General features: G+C 46.1%; 1 protein-coding gene across 3 annotated transcripts in view; it reads right to left on the minus strand.

The window, feature by feature from the left end:
- The window catches only part of Nrp1 (neuropilin 1), a 156,849-nt gene that overhangs the window by 32,831 nt on the left and 103,149 nt on the right, over positions 1 to 20,869 (minus strand). For all 3 annotated transcript variants that reach the window (XM_052728030.1, XM_052728031.1, XM_052728029.1), the window contains exons 8-10: positions 16,416 to 16,571; positions 12,408 to 12,552; positions 3,957 to 4,288 (exon numbers count right to left, since the gene is read on the minus strand). In XM_052728030.1, coding sequence (XP_052583990.1) covers positions 3,957 to 4,288; positions 12,408 to 12,552; positions 16,416 to 16,571 — 633 coding nt within the window. The remainder of the gene's footprint in view (positions 1 to 3,956; positions 4,289 to 12,407; positions 12,553 to 16,415; positions 16,572 to 20,869) is intronic.

The raw sequence follows: 20,869 nt of genomic DNA on the forward strand, positions 1-20,869 counted from the left end.
GTAACCATCCCGGTAAGAAGGAAATTAGAAGAGAGACAATCATGCCGTCACCTTGACTTTTGTGCTACAGAAAAAATGATGGACCCCAAAGAATTAGAATTTCCCTAGTAAATTCTGGGCAAAGGAAAAAGCTGAAGGCTGGTGCGAGCCACAGTGAGAGCTTGTCCCCCAGGAAGAGACTTCACACAGTTCTGAGGACTTGTCAGACCACCTTGTAGCAGAGCGAGGAGCTGAGACAAGGGTGGATCAGTGATGGGCCAGACCACAACTGACCAGCACTGCTTAGCTGTTTATACCTCTAGCCCTCTATTTAAACCTAAGCCTCATGCCCAGGACTTGGAAGATAAACTTGGGGCCACTGATACCCTCTTTGCTCATCTTCTCAATGGGGCCACATTGGATAGATAAGTCCCCTTTCTCGGCTTTTCTCCTGGTATTTGTGATGGCTAAGAGTAGCCTGTTGGGCTGCAAGGGCCAGGCTCCGACCATAACAACTCTGGTAGAAGATAGACCTTGCCAATTATACGTTTGTGGGTGGGGGTGAGGGAAGGGCATACAGGAGATTAATTCACAAAAGCATTGTCTTATCCTACAAATATCCGCATTTCACTTTTACGTGAATGATGGCTGGCATCCTCGGCAGGCAGCCAGCATTTGGACCATTAAGTAGAATACGTTTCAAATACCTTTATATAATTTGAAAATGTAGGCTGTCTGAAATGGAAGATTTTACCCATTTCCATCTCTACTTTAGTAATATTATTTCAGGGGAAGAGCATGCTAAGAATCAGAGATTAGGCTCAGTCTAAGTGGTCTAGAAGTCCCCATGGTTTCAGGTATCATAGGAAGATGACAGTGACGAGCATTTCAGGACTAAATCCCAATGTATTCAACCAGTCTCCAGCAGGGGACTCTGTTAAAGTGGAAACACACGCGTTAGCTTCTTGTGTAACTCTGTACTGAGTTTGCTGCGACAGGCTGACAGCTTCAGGCTCCACTGCCGTGAGGGCTAGATGACAGGAAGCATATGATGCCTCCTATCAGACACATATGGGGACTTGTTTGCTCTCTCAGAGCCTCGTGTGAAGAACGTGTCACAACAACACACCCTGCATCGGCAGCAGCGGGGAAGTGGCTGATTTGCTGCCTGCTCGAGTTCCGGGATGAAGTCACGGTCCATCCCACTCTTTGAAGTCGGTGTACAGGGACTTCAGTTTTGGGTGGGTTTCCCTCTTCCTTTTCCCAAGTCCAGAAAGGGTGGACATAAAAAGGACAAGTGGACTTGGGAGATAGTACAGTGGGTGAGGACTGAGTTTGATTTCCAGAGCCCAAGTAAAAAGAAACTGGGAGTGGTGTCACACACCTGTAACCTTAGTGCTGGGGAGACCAAGATGGGAGGATTCCTGGGGCTCCCTGGACGGTAAGCCTAGCCTAGCTGGTAAGTCCCAGGTCTGAGAGAGACCGTGTCTCAAAACACAAGGTGGATCGCGTCTGAGGAATGATGGATAAAGTGCCCTCCAGCTTCCACATGCTTGTGCACGTAAGTGCATGACACACCCAAGAACAGTTACATATATAAACATGTACACACACACACACACACACACACACACACACACACACAAAGAAGAAAGTAAAAAAGACATGAGATAGAAGTAAGGTTATAAGCTGGGGCTGTAGGTCAACTAATTGGTTGAGTGCTTGCCCAACAAGCACTGGACCCAGGGTTTCATTCTTCAGTACTGCATACACCAAGCATAATAGTGCATGCCTGTCATCCCAGTAGGAGAATTAGAAAGTCAAGGACATCATCAGCTACCTAGTGAGTTGGGAGCCAGCCGCAGTGGGAGCCTCCATGAGACCCTGTCTCAGAAAAGAAAGAATGTAGCCACGTATAATGCTGAAATGCTTTAGAAACCACAAGTCAATTCAGGGAGGGATGAGAGACAGTTTTACACGGTACTCAGCAAGAACATTGGTTTAGTCAGTGGCCGGCAGCTCCATCACTGACCTGCAGCCTTTGGGGGAACAGGGTCTTACCCTCAAAGCCACATATCTGGAGGGAGGAAAACTAACAGCAGGACCAGGATTGCTTCCTATCTGCAAGGCCTTGCCACCCTGTTTGGAAAGTGAAAGAGGATGTCCCAGCCAATGAGCTGAGGTCTTCACCCGTGGGGGAAACAGCTTTGGGTGGGTAGAGTTAGAAAGACCTAGAACAAAGGCCAAATGTGTTGGTGTGAGAAATGTCCATAGAGTATGTGAAAACCTGGGGGCGGGTCCTCATTTTCATTCCAAATCCACTTAGGGCCACCCAAGTACACTCCTGGGACCCGTTCCAACTTGGTGTGGTCTTCTCAGGAAGTGTAAATAAATGTAGCCAGAACCCTGAGTAAAACCTGGTGTCTGAAGCATATCTTTTGGGTTTGAATGCTGGGATATTTTAATATTGAGATCGCCTCCTCATTTCATTAGATTAGCAGGAGGTGACTGAGTTTTAAGAGGTTCCAAACGCATAAGAATATATCTAAGCATTATCCATGATAGCTAAAAGATGGAGACAGCCCAAGGGTCCCTCAGTAGTGAATGTATAAATTAATGTGGCTTTTCACATGGCAGAACACTATTCTGCTCTTAAAAGGAAGGAAATTGGGACCCACACCACTTCAATGTTACACTAAGTGAAGTAAACTAGCCATGAAGCAACGAATACTGCACTATGACTGACTTACAGGGGGCTCCTGAGGAGTCAGACCCGGGGCGGGAGGTAGGATGATGATGGGTTAGGACTGACTGCGGGGAAGCGGAGAGGGATTCCTGATGGGCCCAGCATCTCAGCTTCACAAGCCTAAAGTTCTGGAGAAGAGCTGGACATAGATATGGATTTACATGACACCGTCATGAGGTGTACTTACAAAGATTCAGATGGTAAATTCTATGCATATTTTATGACAACTGAATATATGTTTGTGTTTTATTTTTGGTGTAGTCTCATTCTGTAGTCCACACTGGCCTGGAACTCAATATGTCCCCAGGCTGGTCTCACAGAGATTCTCCTGCTTCTGCCTCCTGAGTACTGGGATTACATACATCCCCAGCTCAACAATGAAAACTTTAAACAGTGTGGGGAAATGTGGCTCAGTGAAGAGTATGTTCTTTGCATACATGCTCTTCAGTACCGTGAACAAACGAATCGACGAACAAATGCTTCGGGGAGCAGGTCTGGGTAAAGCACTTGCTCTGCAGTCATAAGGACCTAAGACTAGTCCCCCAGCGCCCAAGTAAAAGCCAGATTACGCATCTTGAATTTGTCACCCCCATGCTGGAGAGGTAGAGTCAGGTAGACCCCAAGAGCTTACTGACAAGCCAATCTGGCCAAATCTGTGCTTCCCTGGGAAGGCCTTGACTTCTGCTAGGACATGAGAAGGGACCTGGAACATAGCTCAGTTGGTAAGGCGCTGCCATGCAAATATAAGGACCTAAGTCTGATCCCCAGAACGCATGTAAAAAGTTGAGTATAGTGGTGCATGCTTGTAATCCTGGGCTTGGGAGGTGGAGGTATTGAGGATTGCTGGGATTTATGGCCAAATAGCCTAGACCCTGTCTCAAAAAACAAGGTGGCTTGCTCCTGAGGAACCACATTCAAGGTTGACCTCTGGCCTCCACACTTACGAGTGCGGTGCTTTAGGCATGCATGAATGGATGTGTGTGTGCACAACCATGTATGGGCACACGCGCACACACACACACACACAAACACACACACACACACACACAGAGACAGACAGACAGACACACACACACATACACATACACACACAAAACCAAACCACAACAAAAATCCCAGGACATGAAGAATGGCTCTTTACTTCTATCATGGGCTGGAGAAGTGACTTCCTGGTGAGCCAGCAGGCAGGTATTGTCCCCAGACAGTGGCTGTTCCCTACCCCAGGCCTCACCTTGGCCTTGCGCTTGCTGTCATCCATGATGGTTTTCCAGTCGGAGCCGTTGTTACTATAGGCGATCTTGAACTTCTTCATGAACACCTTGTTCTCTCGGTGTTTCCCACCCTGAATGATGACACCCCTCACTATCTTCTCATCCCCCAAGTCCACTTGGAGCCACTCATTGATGTACGGGTGGGGTGAGGGTGGCAGTGCCCAGCCAGAGCGACTGGTCACCAGGCGGATGTTTTCTGGCATCCAGTTTCTGTCTCCTTGGTTGGATGCTGTAATCTGGGAGTCTGAAATAAGTCCAGACACCATGCCCAGCATTCCAGAGCAAGGATAATCTAGAGGTGGGGAGAACAGAAGAGGTGAGGTTATTTCCTGAGAGACACCACGCTCAGAAAGAAAACATAAGCTTGTATCCATCTATATGAAATCCTCAGTCTCTAAGTCTACATTAGCAGAGCCTTCCCTCCTGCAGATCTCTTCTCTACTTGTATCCTCTCCTCAGACTCACATTCCTGTGAAGATCTTCATCCAGAGCATCACTACCACCCCTGCCCTTCCGCCTTTTCAGTTATCCTAAATTTAATGTCAAGCTAAGGTTCTACGCTCTTTTGTTCCTAGAAGTTGCTCCAGTTTCAGGAAGTGCTGCCTACCAGTCCCAGTTCATGGTGGGTTGGAGATACTTAAAGAAATATATTCCCCCAAACAAGAAACTGCTGAAGCAACAAAGGAAGAGCTTGGCTTAGCATGGAGAAGGCAGATGAGGTCCAGGGAGCTCCATGTCCAATGACAAGGACGGTGCCATTTTATCCTTTCCATCAACCATCAACTGTCTTCAGGATCTATTTTTTTTTTTTTTTTATATTTTGCTTTTTCGAGACAGGGTTTCTTTGTACAACTTTGTGCCTTTCCTGGAACTCACTCTGTAGACCAGGCTGGCCTTGAACTCACAGAGATCCGCCTGGTTCTGCCTCCCAAGGGCTGGAATTAAAGGCATGCGCCACCACCGCCCGGCCTATTTTTTTTTTTTAATGATAAGGTCTAATATAGGCTTGAAATGAGTAGCTGAGATGAAAGATGACCTTGAACTTCTGATCCTCCTGCCTGCACCACTTGAATGCTGGGATTATAGGTATGTATGAGCCACTATGTTCAATGCCTGTGCTCTTACGGATTGAACCAGAGCTTGGTGCATGGTAGGCAAGCACACTGCTAACTGAGCTACATTATCAATTGCTCCCCCCATCCCCCTTTTTTGAGACAGGGCCTCATCGTGTAACTCTGGCCAGCTTGGAATTTACAGAGGTTTGCCTGGATCTGCCTTTTAAAATCAACCTGCATATGTGTGGCGGCCCCAGGACAGCCTCTGCTGTCATCCCACAAGTGACTCTTGAACCTGACACTAAAGCTCGCCTCTGTCCTAGCTCTCTACTATTTCAAGGAAAAGAACAATATTTTCTATCTAGGTCTTAAGAATCACACTCTGGGTGTTGGGGAGTTAGCTCAGTTGGATCTCCGATTTCCATGTTTTTTACATGGCAGCTGAAACTTGCAACCCAGCCCTGGGGAGGCAGAGACAGGCAGATCCCTGACCCTCACTGGCCAGCCAGCCTCGATGAATTGGTGAGCTCCCAATCCCAGTGAGAGACTGTCTCAAAAACAAAGAAACAAACACATACAAGCGGGCTGCACTTGTGGACTGCCAACAGAGGTTGCCTGGGGCTGCCACACATCTGCATGTGCTCTCCCCACATGCACACCTCCCATGAACTCAAACACCCCGTGAATCCGTGCCACACACACACGAATCTCATTTTGGTTTCATATCAGCTATCCAATATATCCAGTTACTGACAATATATGCTAGTTACCAATTCTCTCTCACATCCCATAGACAGATTTCCTATGGCTGCCTTTGGTCAAGACCTTCAGCCTCCTCTCTCCTGATCTCAGAGACACAGACCGTGCAAACATCAAGGTGCAGCTCAAGAGTTATGGAAACTTGAGCCATCTTGGGAGGACCCCCCTCCTGGGCATGTGATGACCCAGGCAGGAAGTGTCCGAGCTAGGGCAGAGCCGTGCTGTGGATAGGTTTACAAGTCCTGTAATCATAGATAGACTGTAAAATCCCCAAGAGCAATGAAGTACATATGGACCTCTTCACATCTTCTGTAGCAGTTTGAGCTTTAAGCAACAGGGGAGTACCCATCATTGATTGACTGACTGGCTGCTTAGTAAATAACTGATGTCAGTTACCCTCCTTGCAAAATCATACAGCTCAATTAGGGACATACAGGAGTGACAACCTCTTTTCCTTTGAAACAATTCCATTCCACACACTGTGATAAATTGCAATCTGAAAGTTTAACCATTCTAAGTGAGGCTCCCGGGTTGACCTTAAGCATGAGTCAGTCAGCACGTCTCCTCACAAAATTGTACAGTTCTGATGCCGAGTTTTCATTCACACACTAGGGCTTGCAAGCAGGGCCTTGAATATCACACATCCCAGCTCCTCACTTGTACATTCACTGATCCTAGAGAAGAAACACTTCCTCCCTGGGTGGAGGTGGGGCTTTCTCCCATTCATTGTCTCTGCCAGACCTTCCTATCATCTTGCTCTTCCCACCATTTAATCTGTGGGAAATATCGACTCATCTTCAAATATTATTTAACTTAGTCAATATTTTCAGTCTGCAATTGGATAGGGTTTTCTTTTTCTGGGATGCCTTATGATACTTGATGCATATTTTTCTTGTATTGACAATCTTATTCACTCTTTTGGATAACTGCTTTTTGCTAGCTCAAGTTTCATGTTCCCTCCTTTTTTTTCTTCCCTTTCTTTCTATTTTGTTTTTTTTTTTTGGGCAAGATCTCATGTTCCAGGCTGGCCTGAATTCACTATGTAGCTGAGAATGACCTTGAACTCCAGACTCTTCTGCCCCTGCCTAAATACTGGGGTTTCAAGAGTGCACTGCCTGGCGGCCTCTGCAGTGCTGGGTTCAGAGCACAGGGATTCCTATGTGCTGGGCAAACATACCAACAACTGAGTCACAGACCAAAGCCAGATCTTAATTTTATTGAGGGTATGAAACAAGTCATATTTTTCTGTTTTCTGAGACATGCTGAGCCTGTTTTTGTACACTGTCATCCTCAACAAATACTTGCTGAATGAATCAACGTATTACAACAGTCAGAAGCAGCTGTCGTTTCTCAGGATGCCTTCCTGTAACTCAGCCTGGCTACTTGCTCTGGGTGGGATCTGGAAACCAAGAATAAACTAATGGGGATTAAAAAAAAAAAGATTTACAAAACCCATTTTACTGAAGAACTATGAAACTCGTGTTAAAAATAGAAGTCCAATTTCTTGGCTACCGTGGTCACACCTGCCTGACTTTCAACCAGCTTCCTTATAAAGGTGATGCTCAGCTGGCAGAGGGAGCCAGATGCCAGCCTTTTAGAAAAACACAATAAACTTGGACTCTATGAGCGGAGCAGCCTCCACTAGCTGAACGCCCTTTCTGTTACAGAGCTTCTGGGCTGTTTCTTTCCCACACCTGGTGATACCCAGCCCACACAGCACCAGCAGTCAGAGTGTTTAGCCAGTCCCCACCACGTCTCTGTGAACGTCCCTTCTGAAAAACAGCAAAGAGAACCTTGACTGAAAACCGTAAGACTTATACTGTGCTTGTGTGGGCATGTGTCTGAGGGACAAAGGACATCTTCCTGTACTTTCCATGACGTTTTTTTGAGACAAGGCCTAGGGGGTAGCCAGTTAGGCCAGACTGTCTGGTCAGCAAGCAGCAGGGAACCTCCTCTTCACCATTCCAGCTCTGGATTATAATGCTACCATGCATGGCTTTTTACATGGGTTCTGGGGTTTGAACTCAGGTCCTCATGCTTGCAAGGCAAATGCTTTACTGATGGAGCCATTTCCTCAGCCTAGCCCGTAATTCACTTTTAACGATGATGAGGAAGAAATCATATTAGCAATTATTTCAAGGTTTGAATGGGATGCTAGTTTATAGCAGGGTTTCCTTGGCAGGCAGGTTTAGATGAACGTTTGCCCATGTTGTTAGATTTAATAAGCAAATAAACAACAGAACAAGAAATAGGATATCCAGCTGGACTGGAATTGCAGAGAACAATGACTAATCCTTAGTGTACCCAAAACTGCAATGGGAGATATGTACACTAACAATTAACGTTTTTTAGCCACATCAAGCTCACTGGGGAGTTGGTATTTTGCTTGGCAACACTGTTTTTTGGAAACCTTAAAGTCAATCTTGGATGAAAGAGTCAAGTGCATGATGTTATGGGGAGAGGTTGGATGTGGCAATCATTAGTGATACTAATTGACTGTAAGATCTCTGTGCTTGACCTTCAAAGAGAAACAGAGCACGTCCAAGTAATAAGCTTTCAAAGATTGAGAAAGGAACAGTGAAGTATGACAGTAACTCTCGATGGGCACCATGCGGTCTTCCCCTGATGGCTTGGGAAGTTTCCTAAGGGTGTTGTGGTGTCTGGAAAGGTCACCCTCATCTGCGATTGACAGGAGCATATGACTGGGAATAGAACACCACAGAGCAGAGCACAGGCTGGCTCTCACAGCCTGACAGAAGTCCCCCAATGTCATCTTCCCAATCCCCTCCTTTACCAAAATGATGCAGCCCTCTTTAAAGAAACAAGGAAAACATTCCTTCCTCAATCACCCGTAAAGCAGGATGTGTCACCCTTGTGTGTCTCTTTCTGGGTAACACGTCACCATATTCTCTGGATCTTGGGGATAGCTGTATTTCTAAAGAATTTCTGAATGTAAAACCTAGGTTCAAATGTGGGACTCTAGAGGCTTTGGAAGTCAAGGAAGTGATGCCTTACGTCCCAAGGATTTTAAATTTGCTTGTTTCTTTAAATAATCAGATTAAATTAGGACTTGCCTACTCATAAAGAGAGGGTGAAAATTCAAGGTTGCTTGTTTGTCAGAAGGCATGAGAAGTGGAACTCCTTCATCCAGAAATAACCACGGCACACTTATGGTGCTCCAAGCCTAGTGGGTAAAGAGAAACCGTGGTGATCAGGCTCTACTCCCCTGCATTGTCTAGTCCAACAGGACACGGCGGACCTACTCTTTCATCAGTCTGCACTTGCAGAGGGCCAGGGCCTCGAAACGAAGGAGACGCTTCTGAGCGATTATCTCATTGCGGGCTCTACCTGCGGCTTATCCTGCATCCAGTTTAGTAGGTAGCATGTTTGCCTTATTGTGTGGGGGCATTTAATGAGCACTTCACATTAAGCCAAGTACATTATAAATATTCTTTCATTTAATACTCATCACAGTTCATTAAGGCACTAACAGACCAGGAAATGTACATCTGAGATGCAAAAGGTCTTGGCTGCAGTCAGCCATTCACTAAGTGGACAGTCCTGAGCCAGGCCTGGCCTTTCTGGCTGTGTGACCATGATGGTCACATACTGCCCTCTCCAAAAACCTGCCAAGGTCAATTTCTTGGAAATTGTCATTTCACTAGAGAGAAAACAAAACAAAGCAAAACCCAACTATGTAGTTAAAAATCACAAATAGGCTGTGTTTAAAACATTAGAACAAACTACTTTAGATACTGTTTAAATAAACAGGCTATTTAACTATTTTTTTAAATCCAATAAATTACTTTCTTTTTTTGTTCACATTCCTAGAATTACCTCTTGGGATGTCCTTATGAAAATAAAAAGGATAATTTAAGTTCAAATAAATATTTTATTTAACCAAAAGGACATACCATAAATCTTAAGAGACTGGACAGTCAGAGTTCAGAGTTCAGACTAATTTGGAGTCTTTATTAAGTTTGCTTCTATATAAAATTCTGGTGTAGTGACATGAAATCAGGTTGGAGAAATGGACCAGAAATTCCCACCCAGACCTTATGTGGCCTTGTTCCTATGAATTTATGGGTAGACTCCTAAATTAGTAATCCTCTAAAGTCCCCAAGAACTTTCTGTTAGTTAACTATTATCAAAAACAAAAACAAGGTCACATCTGAGTTTTCAGTGTCCTTCTCTCTTCCAAATGCCCCTGCACCCAGCTGCTGCCTCCAAGGCCTTGAACTTCATAAGTCTTAGATCCTCCTACCATAAACAAGTCTGTGTCCACCATGGAAACAAGTAAAACCTGGGTAAGACATCAGGTCTGGGCTTTCCATTCCAAAATGGACTTTTCCACAGATCTTTCATGAATTAGCTTCTCAACACAGCACCTCCACTCTTATGGGAAAGTCCCAGGGGATGCTTTGCTTTCAAAAGTCACTTTTCTTCCTTCTTTAGAAATTATCAGACTCAGCAGACAAAGCATACATTGGGAAATGAAATGTTCTAAGAGACCAGAATACAATGGTTCACAAGAGACCAAAAGTTGTGGACTTTTTAATTACCTTCTTAGTGAATCAGCCTCAGAGTCTGTGTTTCAATCTTTTAAAACAAATTTATTTTTATTTTATGAGTGTTTGCTTCGTGTATGTATTGCACCACAGGAAAGCCTGGTGTCCACAGAGGCCGGAAAGAGGGCATGGGATCCCCTGGAACTGGGGTTATAGACAGGTGTGAGCTGTCATGTGAGTGCTGGGAATTGAACCTGGGTCCTCTGGAAGAGCAGTGGGTGCTATTAACCACTGGGCCATTTCTCCCACTCCCATGTTTTTCAGTTTTTAAGATATGAAGATTACATGTGTGCTGTTGCTGCTTTTAACTGAAAGCTCTGTAACATATCTACTTACATGGAAGAGGGTTGGAGCGTGACTGCTGTTACATCAGAACACAGGATCAGCCCCCAGTAAGGACCGTTCCAGAAGCCTCGGGGCTTCGAGTCCAGGGACTCATTGCTGGACACACCTTGACTTCCAGTCACCTGGTGACCCTCTCTCAGACATGTAACAGGACTAAGTGTACCTCATCATTTTCATCCCTCAAGTAGGAATAGCCTCTTGTTTCAAGTTAACAGATTCCTTAAGTACTGTTTGAAGAACAAACTGAAAAACCAAAAACTGTCACAACTTGACTTCTACTTTTAGAATGTCCAGTTAAGAATTGGTGATGCAGCTGGGTGTCGGTGGCACACACCTTTAATCCCAGCACTCGGGAGGCAGAGCCAGGCAGATCTCTGTGAGTTTGAGGCCAGCCTGGGCTACAGAGCGAGATCCAGGAGAGGCACCAAAACTACACAGAGAAACCCTGTCTTGGAAAAAAACCAAAAAAAAAAAAAAAAAAAAAAAACCCAAAAAAGGAATTGGTGATGCAGTTCCTACTGTGGTAGAGTGCTTGCCTACCATGTGTGAGGCCCAGGTTCAATCCCCAATACCACCAGGGCAAAACATACACACACAGAGGTAACAAAACAGAGATAAAAATCCATGGCGGAGTTGCCAGGCTGCTTAGGGAGCGAAAGCTGCCCTTGTCAGAGGCAAACTCCTTCAAGCGCAGCTGATTAAGCCACCTCTGGATTTCAAAACTGCAGAGAGAAAGCCGGTCTGGAGCCTTCCATGGAGCAGTTGTTTTTTAGGACCCAACAATAACAGTCAGCATGCTGCCCACCTAACAAGCAGAGGGCCATGCCGGTGAGCTGTCTTCTCAGAGCTTGCATTTGGTGGAAAGCAGGACACTGACAGAATCCCTGCCATTTGACACGCTACACTAAATGCTCATGTTCACCTCCCGACCTGCCACGAGGAGTAGCCTGTGTGTGCTCAGAACTGTGGCAGTTGTGCAGGGGAGAAAAACCAGGCCTGGGAAACTCTTAAATGAATCACAAATGGCTAACGAGTTAAGGTGGAACTTGAATTCAGACACGTGTACATCCAGTGTCCAGGCTCTTGTGGCTTGAATGCAAAATGTCCCCATGGGCTCATGTATTGGAACACTTCATATCTAGATGCTGGAACTTTTTGGAAAGGTTGTGAAATTTTTAGGAGGTAGCACCTCACTGGACAAAGTGAGTCACTGGGGGCAGACCTTGAGGTTCTTTCTGTTTGTTTTGTTTTGTTTTGAAGCTCTGGGTAATAGTCCCAAATGTTCTCGAACTCACAGAGATCCACCTGCCTCGGCCTCTTGAGTGCTGGGATTAAAGGTGTGTGCTGACCTTGAGGTTTTTTTTTTTTTTATTACATGCCGTTTCTTGTTTCTTCTCTGCTTCCCAACTTGGATGTAACATAATCAGCTGCCTCACGCTCCTGCCGCCACACCTCCCTCCCATGGTGGACTGTATCCACATGAACTGCAAGCCAATCCTTCTCCCTTCAGTTCCTTCTTGTTAGGTATTTTGTCATACTAACGAAAAGAGTAACTAGTACAGACCTTAACTACCAAATAAATATGAATAGATCGCCTTCATATTTGCACATATGAACAAATTCTCCTTGAATGGAAAAAATTTGCATTCACTCAAGAGGGGGCAACTTCCATGTTGGCACTTACCTGTTATCTTGCAGCCATAAACTTCAAATCTCATAGATATGCCAGTTTCCCAGGACGCAGGTTTGATCCGGACAAACCGAGTTATCAGGGGTTTGGGGAAAACTCCCAAGACAACATCTGTGGGGTTGGTGTTTCCCTGAAAGATCTAGATGGGAGAGAGAGGGCGTTAACAAACTAACTGTGTTTGAAACAAATCCCAGAAACTTTCCACGAATGCTTGCAGAAACTGTTAGCAGCTCTAGCATTTTCGACCAAGGTTGGTGTGCCATTAGCAAGCTGTCATGTTATTTTCCCAAATAACTGTAATCAAAGAGAACCCTGTCCAGTGCAGAATGCCGCTGTAGCCATATATCCTTGCTTGAGAGGCTACAGCCTCTAAAAGCACTGTCACAAGCATGACATTTCTTAAAGGACACATGCCGTCATCTTTAAAAGTGAGAAGCAGTTAGCTTTACCGGAAGAGCCAAGCCTCACATGTTCCTCGGGGACTCTCACTATCTCCCCTCCCCAGCGACTCCCAGAAGAAAGGCTCTTTGAGTGCTGGCAGGTCTGGCTTTTTAAAGTTCTAGCTCATGTCCTCAGATACTGCCCTAAGCCGAGTACCTTCCTCCCCTTCCCCTTCCTTCTTTTTGTAGACCTTGTTGCATGTATTCCTGGCCAGCCTTGAATCCACCAGGTAGCTGAAGGAGACCTTAAACTCCTCATCTTTCTGCTTCTACCTCTCAAGTGTGGGGGTTTCAGGTAGGTACCATGTGCCTGGTTTAGAGGTGTTCATGATCAATACCAGGGCTTTGTGTGCATGAGACAAGCACTCCAGCCACTGAGCCACATCCCCAGCTTCCTGCCTTCCTTGCTTATTTGGTCCCTTGGTAAATGTTCTTAGTCATGCATCAGTGATTTTAATACTTTGGAGTTATTGGTAGAATTATGCTTCAGTGGTCAGAGGCAAAACTAAATAATAAATGATATTTAACGGAAAATTTCCAGTCTTCTGCTTCTAGGTACAAATGTGTCCTTCGATTCGAAGAACAATGAGGCATGTGGCCACAAAGGCAAGGAGGGCCCAGTATAAACTAGGTGTCTGCAAACGTCCTTTGGGACTATACGGAATGCGGTGGTGGGTGGTGTTGTTTACAGGATCTCTGTACGCCATCATGGAACATTCTGGCACCAGCCTTCCCTCAGAGCGGATGTCTCTGCTTTCTAGATTTGTAGGTCAGTTATGGGTGAGGATGGCCTTGTAAAAGCAGCGATATTTACACGTGTGTGTGTATGTGTGTGTGTGTGTGTGTGTGTGTGTGTGTGTGTCAGTGGCGGCGGCGCACACCTTTGATCTCAGCATTCAGGAGGAAGAGACAGGCGGATCTCTGTGAGTTCAAGGCCAGCCTGGTCTACACAGAGAGTTCCAGGACAGGCAGGGGGACCCTGTTTCATAAGTCCACCCCCTTCAAATAAAATAATAAACCCAGCAGTTCTCCATGGTAGTGGATGCATCACTGTGACCCCCCATCATCTCTCAGGTATTATAATCAGAGCCTTCCTTCAGGGCATGGAGACTCTCCCCATCTTCCAGTGAGTGCCTGCAGCTCCCTGAGCTTTGCTCTTCCCTCCAGAGAAAGGGCACACCAATGTCATCTGACTGGGACTTTTGCTTCCTTGGGTTTGTGTGACCCAATGCTCCTCCTCTTCAGCAAACACCAAAATGCCCCCTGTACTTGGCTTCTACTTCAGCAACTTCCTCTGGGAAACAACCCGAATGGGTACATTTTCATGTGGCAAAAGTAATGAGAAGCTTCCGTAAGTAGTAGCATTTCAAATAATGCTGTTCTTAGGGGCCTATTTAGTTCTCCTAGAGGGATCAGAGTTGGCTGACTGGGGTTTGCACAGAGTGGGGGTGGGTGTCTACCCACTGCACAGGGTTTGCACAGACAGGGGTAGGTCATTCTGCTAACACTGAGAGTTTCCCACCAACTGTTGAAAGGCATACAAGTTCACGTTCCGTCCAAAGGATGAGGACTGTCAGGGCAGGCTAGGATTGGATTCTGACCTTGCCACGGTCCAGCAAATGAAATCGAGACAGACAAGATCTCAGGTGAGATCTATGTCCAGAAGAAATGGGAAGGTCTGCAGGACTAGATGTCAGCTGGTGCTCCAGCATCATTTTGGTCAGTGAAGACCCCATATGCCCAGTCTCATCCCCGCTGCATCCTCCTGTATCCTCTCAGCCTCCTGCTCGGGACGCTTGTGTAGGTAGGCCTGTTGGTTCTCCGTAACTGGAAGTCATAAAACCTAGGGCATTACTGCCTTGTGTCTTCTCCATAGGGCCATGAGGGATTTTCTTTTACAGGTGGAGCAAGGGTTCTATGTTCTCCACCTTTGATAGCCCTTGTACTGTCCACAGAAGCTTCCAAGGAACTCTCTTCCCACAGAACGGCTGTCCCCTAACACCTGCCTCCGTCTTGCCTGCCCTCCATGAGAGAGGGATGTTGCGGCTGATCAAGGGAGTCTATGACTGTCTTTTACTTCATACTGCAGAGGCTTTTCTCAGTGCTAGCCAAGCCATGGGTGTTTAAAGGTGAGCTGAGGGCATGTGAACTGAACTGGCCTCCGTGTGTGTGTGTGTGTGTGTGTGTGTGTGTGTGTGTGTAGGACAGGGAGCAACCTCAGGTGACATTTCTCAGACAGTGCTAACACAACTAGTTTTTTGTTTGTTTTGATTTTGGTTTTTCGAGACAGGGTTCCTCTGTGTAGTTTTGGTGCCTGCCCTGGAACTCACTTTGTAGACCAGGCTGGCCTCGAACTCACAGAGATCTGCCTGCCTCTGCCTCCCAAGTGCTGGGATTAAAGGCGTGCAACATCACCACCTGGCACACAACTAATTTTTTGAGACAGGATTTCTTACTGGTCTGCCAATGAGTCTTAGGGATCCTCCTGTTTCAACTTCCCAGGGCTGGGGTGGCAAGCACATTCCACACCAACTCGCTGACATTTTTTTAAAAACATTCATTTATTTATTATGTGTAGGGACATGCCATGGTACATGTGTGGAACTCATGAAAATTGGTTCTCTACTTCTACTGTGTGGGTTCCAGGAATGGAATCTGGGTTGTCAGGTTTATTAGTGAGCACCTTTACCCTCTGAGGCATCTCACTGGCATGTGTATGTGTGTGTGCTTATATAGATTTAAAACATGGGTTCTGGAGATGGAACTCAGGTCCTCATGCTTCTGTGGTAAGCAATTTACTGGCTGAGTATCTCTCCAGCCCCTCAGGCTTTTGATTTTGGGTAACATCAAATATGAATTCTCAAAAATCTTTTGATTAATAAATCAGAGCAAGTATGACTTCAAATAAGCAGGCTGGCTGAAAAAGTGATCTCAGTTCCTAAATGACAGAGGGCAGAGCAAATGCCCTGAGGCTGGACCCAGCTGCCCCACAGGTCGAAGCTTCAAGCGGGGAGGGAGCATGCTAACTGTGTGATCTGAAAGAATACATGGAAAAGCCCACGGTTCTCCTGTTCTGACAAGTCACAGCCAACTGCACTTGTCAATGAGTTTGTGAGCGCCAAGGATGGATGAAAGAGTGCTAGCCCATTATGGAGAGGAAAAAGGTCTATGAAAGAATGAAGAAACACAAGGAAAACCCCCAAATAAACAAAGCCAAACAAGTACCAGGAACCCCTAAGGTGGGCAGTGTTAGGCTGTGCATTGTCTGTCCCTGGGGGGAGGGGGCCTGAAGGGGAGTCTCAAGTTTGTCATTGAGTTTGGCTGGTGTGTCTGCTGTCTTTAAGTAACATCTGTGTAATTTCCTCTTGGCCTTTGGATCTGGGAACATGAGACCCTTTGGTCAGATTTAAACCTCTAATTGCACTTTTCATTTTAAATCAATTCAAAAAATAAACCAGGCCTGACGGAAAAATCCCCATGCAAACAAATAAAAATTGATCGCGCATGTGAAAGGCTTTTGTGGGGGAGGGGGAGGGGCGGGAGGGGCAGGAGCCAGACTCACCATGGCCTTATTTCCCTCTTTCAGGGTGATCCAGTCCTCTCCATTGGAGCTGATGTCTACTCGGTAAGTCTTGACGTAATATTTCTTCTTGGTTTCCTTGGAAATGGCACCCTGTGTCCCGACAGCAGTGACGTACCGCAGGAGACCCAAGTCCACCTGCAAGAAAATGACACATGGGGTCAGTCAGCTGCCCCAACAAACATGGCTGTGACCTATGCAGCTTATCCTGCAGGCTCTGCACGGGGGTTTCCATCCATCAAAATCAGCAGGGCCCCATGTGATGTCAAGGGCCCTTATCTTCACATCCACCCTCTAAAGCAGTGGTTCTCAACCTTCCTAATGCAGCAACCCTTTATCACAGTTCCTCACGCTGCGGTGACACGAAACCACAAAGTTATTTTCATTGCTGCTTCATAACTGTAATTTTGCTCTTGACATGAATTATATTGTAAATATTTTTGGAGATAAAGGTTTGTCAGAGGGGTCGAGACCCACAGGTTGAGAACACCTGCTCTAAAGAAAGACAAAGGCTGTCAAACTGCCTTTTAGATATTTAAGCCTGTGCTCATAGGTTAGTGCTATTGTCAACTTAGGTCAGAGAAACTTCTTCCTGCAGTAGGTAACAGTTCCTACAGAGACTCAGAACTGGCCCACGTGCTGAGAATAACAGAGTGCTCAGCTCTGAACAGGGCATCTGCATCACTTCTAAGGCTCAGGGAACATCAAGGAAGGAGAGAGCTGCAGGCAGGGGTGGAGGGTTGTGCAATGCTGTCTTCCAGGCATGACATGACTGTTGGACTCATGAACTTACAGCCACTAAGTTTACCTGCATAAGACATGCACAGAATTGGGTCTGTCCGTATTTCCTACCCCCACCTTGAGAATCTATCAGTGAAGGAGGTGATGTAGCCATTGGCAACATGCCCAAGCTCCTGTAAGCAACCTTGAATGAAATCCATTGGAGCACACACACACACACACACACACACACACACACACACACACACACACATACAAATGAGGGGTGGGGTGGGGGCAAAGATAGTAAGGGGACTAGAATATGAGAAAGGAGAATATTCGTACTGCTGCAGCCGAGATCACCTGATCTCTGGTGCAAAGAAGAAAACTGGGTTCATGTCAGTATATCTTGCAAGACATTTAACACACTTCCCATAGTATAATATCATATCTGTCATTTTACAGACAGAGATTCAAGACAGACAAGACGGATGCACACACTGGCTATCGGAGAGGCCTGAACTAGGGCTCCCATCTGACCCAGTTGATTCTGTGTCCCAACTCTTTGCCGCATCCCATCCCCTTTCTAGTGAGATGCAGCCAGGAAGAGCACTGATGTGAGCACCCTAGGGACAAGAGAATCTCGCTTTGTGCCTTGCTTGCTAATCTCATGCCCTGGAGGGTGGTGGGACTTCCAGGTAGTGACAAGTTTTGCTCTGTCCTGTGTTCCCACCTTGATTAGCTAGCTGTCAATCATCCCCAAAGCAACGGGACAACTGGTCATGAACTGGGGTTCCCTGAGGGCCCCCCTCGTGTGTGTGTGTGTGTGTGTGTGTGTGTGTGTGTGTGTGTGTGTGTGTGTGTGTTTATGTATATTCAGGCACACATATATGTGCATGCATGTCGAGGTCAGAAGTCAAGCTTGAGGAGCTGTCCGTCTTTGGTTTTGACACAGGGTCTCTTACTGGGACCCAATCACTAATTGGAATAGGCTGGCTCGCCAGTGAGCTCTAGGACATCCTCCTGTCTCTGCCTCTGCAAGGCTGGAATCATAAGGCAGTGCTATCACTCACAGCTTTTTCACATGGATTTTGGAGGTTTGAACTCAGGTCCTCAAGTTTACATGGCATGCCCTTTACCTGTGCCATGCTCCCAGCTTAGGAAGACCTTTCTTGCTTCTGACTTCCTGCGGTCCCCTTTTTCATGGTCCTCATCGATATTTTCAGTATAATCAAACCCTTTTTCCTTTACCTCTTCTCACTGCCATCATTATTAATTACATATAATTCTAAAATAAAACCATGATTCGTCTCCACACGTTGAGTATTTTCAATGCCCTTTCACTAATGCCTTTGACTGTCCCTGGAAGGCTGTTTCTCTGTGCTTGTTGTGTGGCCTGGACGTTACAGAAAAGATTTTTACGGAAAAGAAGTATCTTTAAAGAAAGGATAGACAAACATAATGTTTTTTTTACAGGACTCAGAGAGGAATTACCTAATACACCTGGTTTACCTTGACCAGATATTTCAACAATACACTAAGAGCTAATGGAACACCGTTTTCTTCAAAAAAGAAAACAACAACAACAACAACAAAGGCAGAGCCAATCCCCACCCTTCCCTCAGCCTCTGAATCCCGTGACTTGACAGCCCACTTTTCAGAAAACACTATTTCAATGAACCCTGCAGTGCCTGTGAGCCCAGGGCCCCTGCAGAACGTGGGTTGGTGGGCCTGCCTTGGAAGGCTGCCTCCTCGCCTGTCTGGAACAGCCTTCCCCTGATGGCCCTGTGAGGAGCAGAAACACAGAGGTACAGGAAAAGGAGCACGCTGAAAGGAGTGTGAAGTTCCGTGGTCCAACAGCTTTCCCTGCAAGGGTCCAACAATACGATTGTGTTCCATGGTCTAAAATGTAAAGATGATGCTCTAGAAGTTTTCACCAGATTTGAGAGAAAAAAGAAAACATCAATATAATCTTTTTTTTTGTGGGGTGGGGGTGCTCATAAAAAGGTTATAAGCCTGGATCTTGCTATGTAGACCAGGATGTCCTAGAATTTGACCTCACAGAGATCTGCTTTTTGGGTACTGAGATTGAAGGCATGTTTTTGGTTTTTTTTCCATACTGGGGCTCATAAAGCCCAGCTTGACTGAAAGTTGCTATTTAGTCAAATATGACCTTGAACTTCTGACCCCCCTGCTTCTACCTCCCTAGTGCTGGGCTTACAGGCATGCAGCACCACACCCTGCTCTTGGTTACGGATGGAATCCAGGCCTTTGCGCATGCTAGGTATACATTCTACCAGCAGAGCTCTGTCCCATCCCCAGAACAAAATTTTCATAGAAATTAATACTGAAGATGAACAATGGTGGTCATTTCAACTTTTCATTCAGCAGTACCTATCTTGATGGCAGTCCTCTTCAGAAGGGAAACAGGGAGTGTCTAGTGAATACCCACTCTTCCTATCCCGTGTGAACATGGGTTTCCAAAAGCAGAGACTGCCAATGCTTGTAATATTTGGCAGGTAACATAAAAGATGGTAAATTAAACTGAATTTCAGATGGAAAAAAAAACCGTACTAACTCAAAAACTTAAAAAGAAAACAAAAATTTCCTACAAAATCTGGGCTTTCAGAACACTCGCACCTGCAAGTTAATGCAGACACTGTAGAAGGGCATCAAGGGTTTCAAATGCTCTCAGAACACTGGAGGCTTTACTGGCCATCCACCCAGTTAGGCCAGAGTCACGCACGTCCACTTGCAAGCTCAAAGGTCCTTGGAACCAGGATGGCCAAGGGAGCACAGTGAAGCACAGTTGAAACAAACTTCCTGTCACGCCTTCAAGAGGCTCTTCTGTCTGGGAATGATTAAACTCTCAAGTGTCCAACCGCGGCTTGAGTTGATTTAAAAATCACTTTAGAACTCCATTCACTGCATGTACTTTCAGACAGACAGACAGGCAGACAGACACGGCGTCTCCTGTAGCCTGGCTTCCTTTGAACTCACTGTGTAGCCAAGAGTAATCTTGAACATTTGATTCTCCTGCCTCCACCTCCCCAGCGCTGGGATGGGTAAGCATGCGCTGGTTTATGGGATCCTGAGGATGGAACCCAGGGCTTTGTGATACCAGACACGTACTCTACCATCTCAGACACGTCCCTAGCCCCATGTTTATAAAGCTTTGAGGGAGGGAGGCAGTGGTCACCTAGAACATTCCCAGGTACGGGGAATCAGCTGACTTTCAGGAAGGAGCCTCTAGGGCAAAGACAAGCAATTCTTGGGTAAGGAAAATGTCCAAGACATAACACAGGGGCCCCTAGAACACAAGCATGAATCACCCCTGAAAAGGAAATGGTATTTTCTTTCCCAGCAGCAGCAACTTCCCTGGTAATTGCATAAAGTTTCCTGCTGGGGTTTAAACTCTGTGGCTCCTCTTATTTGCCACACTGGGATATTCGAAATTCCGTTTCATTTTTCTTCCCAACGTGACTGCTGCTGGCCTTACCAAGGATGGATGACAACCTCACAGACTCTAGACTGGGCTGAGAACAGGAGCAGATGCTACCTAGATCTCTGATAAGCACCGCCTCCCTCCCTCCCTCGAGCTGCGGACTCAGCATTAACACCGGGGGTATCTGCCCACTGACTCTTTCTCTCCAAGTGCTCACGGGGAATTCTGCATGACTGGAAGGGATCACCCTCCACCCTAAAGTGCCATGGAA

The sequence above is a fragment of the Peromyscus californicus genome, unplaced genomic scaffold (genome assembly GCF_007827085.1).
Source record: "Peromyscus californicus insignis strain IS unplaced genomic scaffold, ASM782708v3 Scaffold_8__1_contigs__length_139910024, whole genome shotgun sequence".
Taxonomy (NCBI): domain Eukaryota; kingdom Metazoa; phylum Chordata; class Mammalia; order Rodentia; family Cricetidae; genus Peromyscus; species Peromyscus californicus.